The sequence below is a fragment of the Lepidothrix coronata genome, unplaced genomic scaffold (genome assembly GCF_001604755.1).
Source record: "Lepidothrix coronata isolate B3197 unplaced genomic scaffold, Lepidothrix_coronata-1.0 Scaffold59, whole genome shotgun sequence".
NCBI lineage: Eukaryota > Metazoa > Chordata > Aves > Passeriformes > Pipridae > Lepidothrix > Lepidothrix coronata.
In genome coordinates, this window is record NW_016690239.1 from 2,021,922 (window position 1) to 2,036,424 (window position 14,503).

A 14,503-nucleotide genomic window follows, 5' to 3' on the forward strand; every position below is an offset into this window, starting at 1 on the left:
TAATCCTTGTTAGCCAGGTAGGCCAAGTCTGTGCTTGTGAAGAGGCAAGAGAACTGCACAAAACCCAAGTAATAAAATAAACCGCAGAAGTTTAGGAAGAAGAACTTATCTCTGACTTTTTAATACTGTTCCTGACAAAAAGCAGCTGCTTAGGAGGAGGTGCTATTTTTCACTAATAGTTGTCACTGAATAACTTCTTCAAAATTCAGATAGTTTTGGTGGTTTAGAGCTGGCTCCCTGCCAAGTCTCCAAACCCCCACCGCAAGAGCTCCCCCCCGCCAAAACCAAGGGAAAAGAAAAAAACAAACAAGAGAACCGAAATAAGAGAGAGCTAAAGCAATATATATATATATATTTACACTTATATTACATTTATATACAATTACAAAAACTATATATACATAAGAGAAAAAACCCAATACCTGAAAACAGAAAAGGGAAAGGGAAAAGGGACTAAACAAAAAAAAACCAAAAACAGGTATACACACTCAATAAAGAACTAGCCAAAGAAAATCTTAATACTTTCCTTGAGATAACATAATCGCCCAAACACCATTGCCATGCTACCGGACCCCAGATCGGCAGAAACAATGGTAAAATTTGAAGATATTATCCTCAAATGGTATAAAAGCACTGTCCTGTAGATATTTCAGCAGGAATATTTTTCTGTTACAGAAACTGTGGGAAAGTTTACCCAATCCATTGTCAGTCCTGCTTTGATTTTTGCTCATTATGTTTATTCAGACCTAGCTCAAAGAAAAGTGTATTACCTGCGGTACAGGTTTTGTGTAACGTCTATTCTTTTAGAAGGTAGCTTTGCTACTGCAGATATTTCTTGTCTCTCTGTATTACTATTTCTCAGCTTTTCTTTAATTACTTTGGGCTTCCTGAGGCAACATGTTCTAAATAGAAGCAATCGCAATTTAGCTGGTTGGGAGTTCCAAGTAATAAACCATTACCAGCAGCTCTAATTCAGTTGTGGTTTTTATGTTTTTAAGTAGTCAACCCCCATTAGCCATGAGAGTTTCTAGATATCCAAGAATACTTCTGAACATTTAAATAAACTGTGGTCAGGCTAGTGCTAAGTCAAGCTAGGCCTACTGCAGAAGTAGCTTCTAGCTGATGTAGATGCAGAGGAAGCTGCAGCACCAGCCATCAGTGGCAAGGGATCTAGCTAAGTTCAGAGTTATCTTCTAAATGAGATGTTCTCTTATCACTTTTCAAGGGCCATGACTTTCTGCTGATAAAATTGTGTGATCTTATTTTACAGGAATTAGTGCATCCTAGGAACCAAGGAATTTAGTTGTTACTCAGTTCTAGTAATTTTCATTAAACTTTTAAGTAATTGCTTAATCTAAAAAAAAACAAACAAAAAACCCAAAAACAAACACCTTTGATTTTTATTTAATGTCACAATTTCTGAAAATAAAAGTTAAAAAAAGTCAATTTCTGATTTCAGATGGACCAAAAATTCCAAAGTATTCAATCAGATTTTGTATTCATTAATAACTTTCTTGTAGTATTTCTAGTTCAGCTGAAACAGGAGGCATCACAGAAATTCTAAAAATTACGGATATACCTCATTTAAATCCTAACACTAGCACAAAAATGCCTAATATCCAAACTTTATTCTGCTTATGAAAATCAGAATACTATGTTTTGTCATTCACTCATTACTGGAAAAATAAACCAGATGGACAAATTCTGTGTAATTTAAATAGTAACATACTAGTTAAATAGCATTTCTATGTATTGGAACAGTATTCTCAAGAAACAAATAAATAGTAAATATATTTTGTGATATCTTCCGGAGATCACCCAAGCAAAATGTCTGTGCTTGTGGAGATCTGCTACTGGAAGGTAAATCTCAGTACAAAGTCAGCACCGAATGCTGCTCCAACTCTTTCATGCAGTGAAGTCACCCACTAGGCCCTATTTAGCAGCAGCTCTTTGTGAACTCAAATTGTACTGCTTTAAGTAATTGCCTTAATGTTTTGGTTTATTCAAAAAAATAGTGCTGACACTTTTAAATGAATATTTGGGATGAATCTTTAGTATAAACAGGAATGCAAATATCATGCAGTGCCTGAGGCTCTAGAGTGAGAAAGCCATATTTGTTTTTCCACCATCAGTCATGCTTATCACCAGCTCAGTATTAGTATTGCTTAGTGAAATAATTAATATGAATGAAATAAATCTGGATGTGCCTCTGTGTCTATTCTTTAACTCCATCTTTCCTTATCAGTATGTTTTTTTTTAATTTCTGTTTTTAGTCTGTTTGCCTTCATAGTTTACTTCCTGCAGTTGCTTAATGCTATCTGAAGTATTTTCCTTTTCTTCTGTTTCTTTCTGTTTTCTTCTGATGAACTACTTTTCATCATCTTTCTTTATTTTATTTTCAAGCTACTTCTACTTCTGTACTTTTATAATTTCCTTTCTTTACAAAACATTTTTTTTTAAATGTCTTTTTAGCCTGTAAACTTAACACATGAGAAAGGATTTACATGTTACAAATTTTCCCCCACACCCTGCTGCAGCTTTCTTCTCATCTGGAAGATTTGGCTGCAGTAGAAAAAAATCATTATATAAGGATACACTGGAGATAAAAAAGCAACTCAGATAATGCAAAACACTCAGCACAGACAGGACATGTTCTCTCTAACACTGTCATCTGATACTGGTGGAAGCATGAATACAAAAACTGCTATTTTCCAGACTGCTGTGGGTTGAGTTTTTTTCTGATATTGTTATAGTTCTTGACTTCATCACATAGGTTATCAACAAAAGAGCCAGATTTTCCTTTTAGGTGCAGAAGTGCAGTAAAGTATTTGGTGGTTTTTGACAGTTTTCACTTAGGTGAAAAGTTTGGTTTGACATGGCATAACACTTCTAAGTCTCCCCATTGCTCCGTAGCACAAACTAGACCTTCTGTAAAGGTTTCAAATAATCCTTATTATTATAAGCAAGCTTCCACTCGTCGTGAAGAAACAAATAGAAGAAACAAATCAGAATCTGCGAATTACAAGGCTGGTTTTGGCTTTACATTCAAGTCCAAGTCACCTATATAGGTCTTTTTAAAAAATTTGCGCAAAGGCTTCCCAGTACCATAAAACCTAATACCCTCCAGAGACTGAATCTTCAACTTCTTTGAGCCATAACAAGACAGTCATGAGATATGGCTACGTCAGTCCCTATAGATCACCTTTTCTAACTTTCTAGAAGGGGTGATATTGCAAAGAACTGTGTGACAAAGGGAAAAAAATTTCAATCAAAATTTAGGATAAACACACTCAGAACTTCTGGGCAGCCATAGTAAGCAAGGAAAAAGTGCATCTGGAAATATAACCTGTCTCCAACCTGCCTGGGAAAGAGTATAAGAAAAGGGGAACCATATTTAGTTTTTCTCCAATGCATTCCCTGTTGCCAGCCATTTGTAATTTAACCTTCCTGAGCCATACATAGTCTCATAATAATGATCCTCAGTGGTTTTGTTTTTTTCCTTTGAACTTGTGTGTTCTCCTTTTAACACCAGGGAAATTTTTAATATTCAGAAATTTAATTATATGCTGCTGCTTGTATGAATCTAGGCTTATATTCATGAATATAAAAGCTGTTCAGTGCTTTCTCATTCAGGTCTTGAAATGTATGAAACTTTTATTTAAACCTTGGTGATTCACTCTTTTGTCTGGTGGGTAGGATTTCTTTAAGACTTCTCCAAAATACAGTTTCAGATCTCACAGTAGATGCATACCTGACAGACCAATCCTGAAGTTCCTTCAGAGTTAAATAATTTGTATTGACCTCCAACCAACAGCAGAATATATGGTATATCATACCAAAAAGTAATGATAAGTGCAAGTTCAGGCACCAAGGTGAGAAGGAAGGTGTCCCCAAAGGCCAAAGTTATAAGGCCATAGTCTTTGTTCAAGGTGGAAGGATTGAACTTTATCATTGTCATTTATTTCAAACTGCTTATGAGTTTTTATAACTCAAACACAGCAGAATGAAGATAGATTCCAATACTTCTTCATTTAATAACAGTATAAAGGAATAGTGACTATAAAGACTATTTCCATATAGCTAGATAGCAGAAAGAAAGAAAGAAAGAAAGAAAGAAAGAAAGAAAGAAAGAAAGAAAGAAAGAAAGAAAGAAAGAAAAGAAAAGAAATAGTGAAAAAATAAAAATCTATGTGGCTGGTTAAGGTTTTAAGAATCAATATTAGTCTGAACCACTATAATTTTAGATCATATCTGGTGTCTTGAAGGTATCTAATTTTCAAAAAAAGGGAGTAACTCCCCTTTTGATTTCAGATAAGAAACCACAGAGCAAAGGCACATATGCTTGGAAATACTGTCATAACATCTTGGCTAGTTATTATTTCTTTGTTTCTCATAGAATATATTTCATAGAATCAGAGAATATAATGAGTTGGAAGGGACCCACAAAAATCATCAAGTCCAACTCTTAGCCCTGCACAGGACCATCCCCAAGAATCACACCATGTGCCTGAAAGCACTGTCCAAACTCTTCTTGAACTCTGTCAGGCTTGGTGCTTTGACCACTTCCCTGGGGAGCCTGTTCCAGTGCTCAACCACATATTGAAGACTTTTTCCCCGTATTTTATCTCTGCTTCATGAAACACACTCTTTGAATCCTGATTGTTTATAAACCTTCCCTGTTCTTCCTGCCACAGTCTCCCATTTGCTTCGCAACAGGATCTGTGTGTTTATACATAATGACAATCTTTAACCACATTATTGAATACTCTTTACTCACAGCTCTCTTTTACTTTTTCCAATACAGAGATGAGAGATAATTGAATGTTTTGTTTTCTCTGTGCACACTATTCAGATACCACAGTCACAGAATATTCTGAGCTGGAAGGGACCCACAAAGATCATCAAGTCCAACTCTTAAGTGAACGACCCATACAGGGATCAAACCCATGACCTGGGTGTCCTTGGCATCAACTGAGCTAATCTCAGGGTCGCTCCTCTAAATGTGAAATTATTTACCTTTATGAAGTTTTTCTAAACAGCATATAGCTACAGTGTCCAAATATTTCAAAAGTATTTGATAACTACCTGCATAACTATTTCTTATTGCATAATGTTATCTGCCTGCCAACTAAAAAGAAAATGAAACAAAATAACCTCTGTAGTTTTGAGTGTTAGTTTGGAAATGTGCAAACCATTTTTGTTTTCAGGGTTATCAAAATATAGAATCCTGAATTGAACAGGAAGCAAAATATGAATTGACCAAAATGTTTCTCCTATACAGACCCTAAATTGGCAGACCAGCAATAAGCATTATGGGCAAACTAATCAAATAATGAAATAGCCTAGAAGCCATTCATTTTTAGATGATTTTATATGCTCTCCAGTAGTTTGAGTAGGTCCCTTTTTACTACTAGAAAAGCATAAATGAAACTTGTATCTAATTAAGAGACAACCCAAAAAGTAGAGTAGGTGTTTGTGTGAAGTTTGTGCAAAAAAAATTGCCCAGTGGCACAGAGAGAATGTTGCTGAGGGGTGTGCCTGTGTGTGTCTGTGTCCCTGTGTGAGTCTGTGTCCCTGTGTGTGCGTGTGTGTGTGAGGCAACATTGAGAAAATTCTGCAGCAGAACAGGACTCATCTGAGAAAACCTTAGAGTCAATGATCCTGTGAAACTCCCAGAGCCTGAGTGTAGGAAATACTGGAAGATTTAACTGCCCGAGTTGCTGATACTGTAGTGTTAGATCATGGGGAAAAACTCTGTAGAGGAGACTTAACTTCTGATTTCTTTTAGTTGCAGAGCCAAGGGAATCACTGATAGCTTGTCTGCTCATGCTTGCAGTGAAGCAGAAATCTCTATCAGGTTATTTTTTTCTCAGGGATATAAAAAGAAGAAACTTAGGGAGTTTCTTTCCTCAAGGGCAAGAAATGAATCAGGGGGAGCTGTTGAGGGAGGCTGCCTATAAAAACAAAGGAGGGTAAGAGGAAAGATTAGTACTAACAGAGGACTGGAGATACCAGGAAAATTTGTAAACAGTTTCTTTATTTAATTATTTTTTCCCTGAAACCAATCAGTGTATGCTTTAGATACTCTTTGCTTGGCAGAGATAGAGTATTTCTGCATTTTTAGAGTAAAAATTATGATTTAAGACATAGTACCTTAGAGAGCTTTTTCAGCCTGTTCTAGTATCTTCCAGTGCACAGACCTATCTGGCACCAAAGAAAAACTTTTGTGGATTTCTTAGAAAAGGAACTGGGAACAATTTTAGGATAAGATAATCACACTGTATAAACTAGCATAATTATTGGCAAGTCCTGAATATGCTGTGTAAGTTTAAATCAATAAATGTACTTTGTCCAAATTCTTCAGTTTCTCTCGGCATTCTTATAACTTGTACAGAATACTGAAATCTTCTGAATCGAGCTAGATGTCTTTTGGGAAATTAAAAATCTTTGGATTTATTAATAGTGTATTAAAATAGTTTCATTAATATTGAACCTCCAAACCCCATTTGTTTACACCAAAAAAACCCTCAAATCACAGAGATGACATTTTGCCTTGTTAAGTTCGTTCATAAAAATCAGCATATTTCCTTGGAGGGATGGACAGAAATAATTTTTGGAATGAAATGATTTCATGATACTATCTTACAGAAAAGAAAATTCTCAGGTTCTTCATTATGTAAAACTTACCCATCTCCTCGATAAGTGTAAATCACAAGCCAGATTTATCTCAGAAAGTATATCAATCTTTTCTTTAGGGCTCTTCTCAACTGGTAATGATAAATTTGTACCTTTTTGCAGAAGCTGAGAAATAAAAGATAGTGTTATGTTCTCATCCCACTTATGAAAATGTGCTGATTCCAAGAAACTGTTCTTTCCTCCACTGAAACCTGTCCTATAGTTCAGCCCACTTCATTTTCTTTGAAAACTAAAGCTTCAGAGCCTCTCCAATTCATCATTGTTCCTAATAAATAAACAAGCAAATAAATCCATCACAATAGCAGGCATAGCTAGCAATTCCTGTACTCTTCTTAGCAGAAATATGGTAAATATTGCCATATTGCTGTCACAGGTAGTCAGTGTGTTCCAGCCAGAAGCACTAGTTCTCTGAGTGAAAACTAAATCATAGCTTGATTTTACTGGCAGTAAACCTGTCTGTTTTCCAATATGTTTGTATGTTAGCAAACTGTAATCATTTAAAATAAATTCTGCACAAGACATATAAAACTCTGAAGTCACTGGGCCAGGTTCTGCTTTTGTTAATTTCAGCTTTGTAACAGGGTCTCTGGGACCCTTTTCAGCACCCTGCCACGTACCTCTGTCTTGTCATGAAGGGGAGAGACTTAAAGACTCAATTGGTCAGACTCAATTTCCCCCTTTTTTCATCTTTTTTACAAACTTGGAAATTAACATTTTATTTTCTAGCAGAAGCTTTATTGAAACTGATAAAATTTCATGGACAGATTGTTAAAGTATTTGAGGAACTTTAGTCTGATTAATTTTTTTAACAAGGTTGTTTCCTTGCAGCCACCTTGAAAGGGCTGATTTCATGCCCTGATCCAGTGTTTATTGAAGCGAAAGTGAGGACTGACACCTATTTCAACTTAATGAATGCACTGGATTGGGCCTGTAATTAATTTATACTCTTGTCTAATGTAAACTATTGGAGGAAGTTATTTTTGGCCTCTTTTAGCTACAGTTAATAGGTCCACTGTTTTTATTAGATTAACTAGGCAAATTACTTATGCAAATGTACAGACAGGTTGTTAGTTTTCAAGTGTCTGATGCAAGGCCCATTAAAATCAATATGAGTTGTCCCATTTACTCAAATGGGCTTTAGAGTGAGCTCTGATACAAATGAGCAAATGCTGCCTAATAGCATATGTGGTAACTTTATTCCATGCTTCCTGGTGTTGACTCTAGTGCCAATGTCCACTAGTCTTCATTAAATTCACTGTTACAGGTGATATATAAATATAAATGGAGAGCTACTCTGCACCAAAGATCTTGGTATTTGAAGAAGAAAGGCAGAAAAGAGGAGTATAGCCTGGAGGTGTTGCTTCATTCAAATTAAGCATGTTTGTGTGTTTCTTGCTGTGCTAATGACTGTGTAATATAAATGCTTATGTTATATTAATCTTTGGGTAATAGCAGTTCTGTGGTTTCCTCTGACTGAATCCCTGTGATTCATGGATGAAATATTTGCAATGCTGATCTGTGGAGTTTGTTCTATAGTCAGGAAAGAGGATCATTACACTCCATGGATGACAAAGCCATAATACAACAAAAAAGCATGTGTGTACAGATAACGTTCATCAAACAACAGTAAGCCTTCTACAAATCCCTATCCCACAAACATGCAGTTATGTCCTTGACAATGAGCACTCATTGACTTAATACTTTTTATATTGTAAAGGCTCCTTTCTTCCATCAGCTCACGAGCTCTATTTACTGTAAACATGTTTTGATGGTTAGCACACTGCAATAAAAATGTATGTAAAGGAACTTATTTGATCTGATGACAATGAAATACAGATATATACAGTTCTAGTTATTACAGTTCATGAAGCAGTACATGCCAAATTTTGTTTGCTTTACACACTTGTCTGATTTTTATGTTTTTCTATCTACCTCAGCTACCTAACTTATCTTAAAAGTGTGAAAGTGCCTGTGCAGTAGCACTTCCTGTCCTTAGATAATAACTCAGCCAGCACAGCTGTTGTGAATAAGTTTCACAAAGGAATAGGACCAAATTAAAAATCAGGCTATAGGAGCTAATTAAAATGTCTTTTTTGTGATGTACAAGTAGATTTTATATGCACATTTTTAAACCTTTTCTTTAATTTTGTTTATTTGCCATATAAAAGGTAAAAATAAATGCAAAATAAAACACAGAGTGCAAAGTAAAATAAATAAGGATGTGTACTCATATTGCTACTTAAAAAGTCATGATTCCTTTAGCTGTAATGGAACATCAACAATTTACTGCTGTTTCATGCAGATCTAAATTCAGACAGTGTTTTGCAGTGCAGAGGTTATTCTTGCTGAAATTGTTTTTGTTTAGTTTACTTTTCATCTGTGTGCAAATACTGAACATATTCTTGAAGATATTTAGTCCTGCTTTTTAGTGGTCATGCAGCCTGAACACAGAAAGCTTTTGTCCTGTCTTCCTTAGAACTTACTATTTTCAGTAGTTTTATCTCCAAATCCTTAAACAGTTTCAAAGAGATAGTGCTTTTTAAAAAAGGAACCTGTACAATATCTCCTCCACTTCTGAACGTGGTCTGAAAATGAGAGCCATGCGGCACTCAGATGAGTGCTGTGTTGGGAACATCTTTTCTGCATTTGGGAAAAGGTGAGGGAAACATTTTCTTGGCATGCCAGTATCAGGTAATTGTTGAGTCTAACAGTACGAAGTGACAGAAATTACCTGTGGGCCACAAGGAAATAGTCCAATTTGCATCAAAAAACCATACTTTAGGTTTTCCTGTTTAAATAACTTCTGTATATATCTTCAAGAGGGGAATATAAGATTCATGGATATGCATAAGTTTAAAGTTAGTTTCCATGGCTGAGTTGGGTGTGTACCACTGTGTGACTCAGCACATGGAGGGCATTTATGATGAGTCTCTCATTAGTGCCAGCTCATTTTTCACTGCAAACCACATTGCAGTGTTAACCCGTTAGTTAAATTCTTCCCAGTGGCAAGAAAACAGAATGAATGTTGCCACTCTTAGAAAGAAACATGTCAGTGGGAGATACTATAATGATGAGCTTAAAATAAATAATTACATAGATGGTAGTTTTGAAAACAAGTAATTAGTTTTGCATTAATGTTGCTTGAGATTTCTTTTCAGTTGGAATTAGTTAATGATTTTCTACATTTGCATATTCCTAATTGGTTTGTTTTAAATGTTAGCTATATACAAAATAATATTTTTATAAATTTTCAAAATTTTTACCAGGCAGATTTAATTTATAATTGAGAAAAGCATTTATAACTTACTTTATTTAAAGAAAATAGATTGAACTTGGGAGTGGAGTTTTGGTAGACCATGGCAACCCTGATGTTTTACAGAATGCCATCCAGAGCACAATTTTCCTATTGTATCTGAAACCAAACAAGTGTGAACTAATACATAATGTGAGCTAAAAAGCAAGAGAAGATTCTTATGTTCTTTGAGGTATATCCTCATCTCATGCATGGTTCTGATCGAAAATGATTTTGCTGATTTCAGGGTATGATTTTGGATTTTTATTAATGAATTGAAAACATAAAACAGACCTCAACAAGACCCCTGGTTAACCTTGCCCCTAATTTAAGCTCTACCATAAATTGGACACATCTTTGCTGCCCTCAGTGAATACTGCACACTCTAAAATAACTGGTATGCAAGTCAGGAATAATAATAATAATAATAATAATAATAATAATAATCATCCACAATTCAATAAAGCATTTAAGCATTTGCCTAAATATTGAATTTAGTGAGGGATTATTTGCATGCATAAGCTCATTTATATGATTGGGATCATAAGGCTAAACTGATCAGTGCTACAAAAGCCTGAAAATAATTTAACACTCAAGACCAGATTCATAACAAGCAACACATTCAAGATTTATTGAGTTTAAGAGGGGATTTCAGGCTACAGAACAAAGTTGAATAGAAACATATCAGAAACATACATATCATGAACCAGATAGGTATAGAAAATTAAACTGGGTCAGAAGTGCTCACAGATGTCCTATAAATACAATCTTTCCTGCAACATAAACAAGCAACCAGAGGACTGTCAAAAGTATTGGAACTGGGATTGATTTCCACTGTCTCAGAACAAGCACAGAAAAACCAGCACAGGACTATGCAAGGAGAAAAGCACGTGTCTAAGCAGAACTGACTGCAGCTTAAGTCATTTTTGCTGTCTAAATGCCCCCTAGGCACTGTGAGGGAAGGGTTAGGAGTAACAGAAAGAAAAAAAATTTGCAAATTGATATAATCATATTCTTTAACACAGCCTGGCTAAGGGAAACGGGGAAGGTCACTCAAAGGGTCAGAAACAGATTGTAGGTGAAACAGGAGTGAACACTTTATTAAGATGGTTTCCCCCTTATATAGGAGAAGCTGGGGAATTTTCTGGAATATTACAAATAGGAGGAGGGGTTTGCCAAGGAAAGGATACGATTGGATATGGACAAAAGGGGAGGAATCACAATTGCATAATTAACAAGAGGGGAGGAGTAACAAACTTGTAAGGGAATCAACAAGGGATAATAGGGGGTAGATTCTTTACAAACATTACAAAACACAACCTGACAAGCCTGTTTTAACATTAAACTCTAACTTAATTTGTAATGTCCCTTATTGGAAGGTAAAGTCCATAATCTTAGACAAAGTCTTCTTCCTCTCTTGATTCTTTCAAAGCTGCAATCCATCTCCAGTACTGTTCTTTTTCTTTTCACTCATCATCCACATCCTTTTCTTTTTCTTTCTTAGAGCAAGTGCAAACTAAAAATACAAAATAATTCTTATATGCAAATTCTATATGACAAACCAATTTCTAACACCGTGATGGACTACGATTATTAACTATCTGCTAAAATACAGTACTAAAGTAGGAAAAAATGAAAAATATAGAACACATCTAATTTGTTCAAAATCAATCTACAATTTAAATGTCGATAATCAACTACCTAAAGGCAACTTTCAAAAGCCTTTTGAAGTAGCATAAATGAAACTAATTTTTTTTAACTAACCTATTTGTAAAGGACATGAAACCACAATCTTTTCAATCCCACGTACACATCTTTGAAAGAGTTATGACATAATTCTGAATACAAACAGGGCAAAAGATCACTAGATTATTACTTTCACTGCATCAAAATCCACTTCTATTGTTTTATGTTTAGATTATGTTCAGTGTATCAAATACATTTTTCTAGCAGCATGATAGAATGTAATAACACTAGTGGTAGGAAATAATGTCAGGAATGTTCTACTGTACGAAGTGTTTTAATTATGACTTTTTTTATAAAGTCAATATGAAAACCAAAAATTTATCATCTAGAAAAGGTCTATATTAGACAGAAATTTGATCTCTTTTTCCTGTAATGGTTTCACAAGAAACAGAGTAGTAAAATAAGGTTAGTATTCGGTTTATCTGAATGCATTAGAGGCTAATTGGTTTTGGTACAAAATGCTGATATTCACAATGGAGGTACCTTAGAAAAGGAGCATGTTTCGGTAAAGTTCCTGTGCTGTAAAACCCCTGCCTGGTATTCTGGTACTGCAGAATACACAATCATACTTCTATGACCAGTAGATTAGAAGTCATAAAATCATGACAAAATCCAGGTACTCCCTTACAGCGTCATGCCTTAATGTGGCAGTAAAATTTGACATCTGAGGTGGGAGAACAATATTTGCACCATTTCAAAAAACAAGCTAAAACCCATCCATAACTTTTGTGCCTGATCTGCTCTGCTTCAGCCCAAGTCAACAGTAAGCCTCCTATCTTTACAGAAGTGGTAACATTAATTTGTCTTTCCTTGTCTCTAACAATCATATTATATTCTTTACTCACCTGGTGCAAACTGACTTTGAAAAGATTAAATGTATAGAGTTAAATTCTAGAGATTATTTTCTTTTCTCTGCACAAAAAAAGCACAGGAATCTATCACATTGCTTCCATGGTAGACACTAGCATAGAGATGGATGGTATAAAGAATACAACATTAGCCTAGCCAGCTACTTAGAATTCAGTTTCCTCATATAGTTCTGAATCCTCTGCTGGTAAAACTCAGTTGCAATGATTTTTGCAGGAAGAAAGAGGGACTTTAGTGTCTGAGACAAATTTGTTTATATATACGTGATCACAGAAAGCTTTTTCCAGTATTTTCTTCCAGCAATGCAAGTAAGCATGGGCTATTTCTTTTTTTTTGTCAGCTGTCTGAATTAGTTAAAGTCTGAAATTTTAAGAACATGTTTTTAATTTAGTTGTATGTTGGAAACTTACTTTTATCTAGTATCTTCTTTGATTTAATTCTCTATCACATCAAAGTAAGCCATAGAACCAGAGTGATGATACACTATATCAGTAAAAATCTTTGTTGTTACTTCATGAAAATCTTTTTCTTACTCTGCTGAAGGTTCAGACCTTACCCTTCATTATAGCTTTCCATGAACTGTGCTCCTTGTTGATCAAGACTTACATAGTCTTTGATTTTTCTTCACCTATTCAGAATACAAATAGAGGAAGATTGTAACATGAGGGGTATTTTAATGCTTTCCAGATACAGGGTGAAAGACAAGATTTATTAATACTTCAGTATTAACCTTTCTATGTGTACATGCCAAAAGAAGTAGTAGGATCAAAATAAATGCTGAACGTGGGCTTTAGAAGCAAAATGCTGCAGCAACAGCAATGGACTTAATATGAGACAAAATGTTTTTAATACTGTGTTCTGCACTTATGAGCTGTGTTTTTATAGAACTTGGATTGGGCTTTCTAAAAAAGTTTAATAAGCAAAATCAGCTGCAGTCCTAGCAGCCCTTATGTATATCTCAAAGGCAGTATGAATGACTTCTCAAAGAAGAGAATCAATAAATATTCTTTTTTCTTCTGTAGGATCAGCTGATCCACACCCTCCAACTTGCAGCAGTGACAAGTTCACATGTGCGTACGTGCAGCAGTGTTTGTCCCTCGCTGCAAGATGCAACGGGGTTGAAGATTGTATGGATGGAAGTGATGAAATGAATTGTCCCATGGAGAGGCCTACCACCGTGACTCCAGGCTCCTGCAAGGAAACAGAGTTCCTATGTCCCTCCACTGGCTGTATCCCATCCCTTCTGAAATGCGATGGTGTGTCTGACTGCCGCCTTAACGAAGATGAAATTGGCTGCCGTAAGTTACTTTCATTGCTATAGTTATGGCAATGCTAGCTTGCCTAAACCAGGGAAGTTTTAGGAAAGAAAAAGAGCAATATAATGAAGTATAATGTAAAATTCACCATTCCCTCATCAAAAAAATACTATGTATCACATATAATGCTACAGAGACACTTTACTGCAGAGACACTTTACATTTCCGAATAGTTTCGCTTATGCATTCTTATTCCCTGCCTATCAACTTTTGTAAATGCTTAAAAATTTCTGTTGTATTTCTGTTAATAATTGCAAGCATTTCTATTTTTTTTTCATAGATCAGTCAGCTGCATTTGCATTGGCTCTGTAATCTCTGATTCCAATATGATATATAGACTTTAGCAGTTCTATAATTCAGTAACATTCAAGACAGTCCTGACCTTTCAAGGATTTTTAAATCAAGTCTGTTCATGCAGCAGCAGCAATCTCTGCCCCAAGCAAGGAAAAAGGCTCACAAACAAAACACAAGGACAACTCTGCATGTCTGCCCATTTCAAATATTTCATTATTGATACATGAACTGAGGCCTATGCATTCTAGGAATTTCAAAATAATTGGCTACATTAAAAAAAAAAAAAGAGGAT

At 35.3% G+C, this 14,503-nt stretch overlaps 1 protein-coding gene across 1 annotated transcript in view; it reads left to right on the forward strand.

Moving 5' to 3' along the window:
• MALRD1 (MAM and LDL receptor class A domain containing 1) overlaps positions 1-14,503 on the forward strand; it is a 241,736-nt gene that overhangs the window by 179,652 nt on the left and 47,581 nt on the right. Inside the window, exon 34 of the mRNA XM_017817063.1 lies at positions 13,624-13,899. Within this exon, the coding sequence (XP_017672552.1) occupies positions 13,624-13,899 (276 nt within the window). The remainder of the gene's footprint in view (positions 1-13,623; positions 13,900-14,503) is intronic.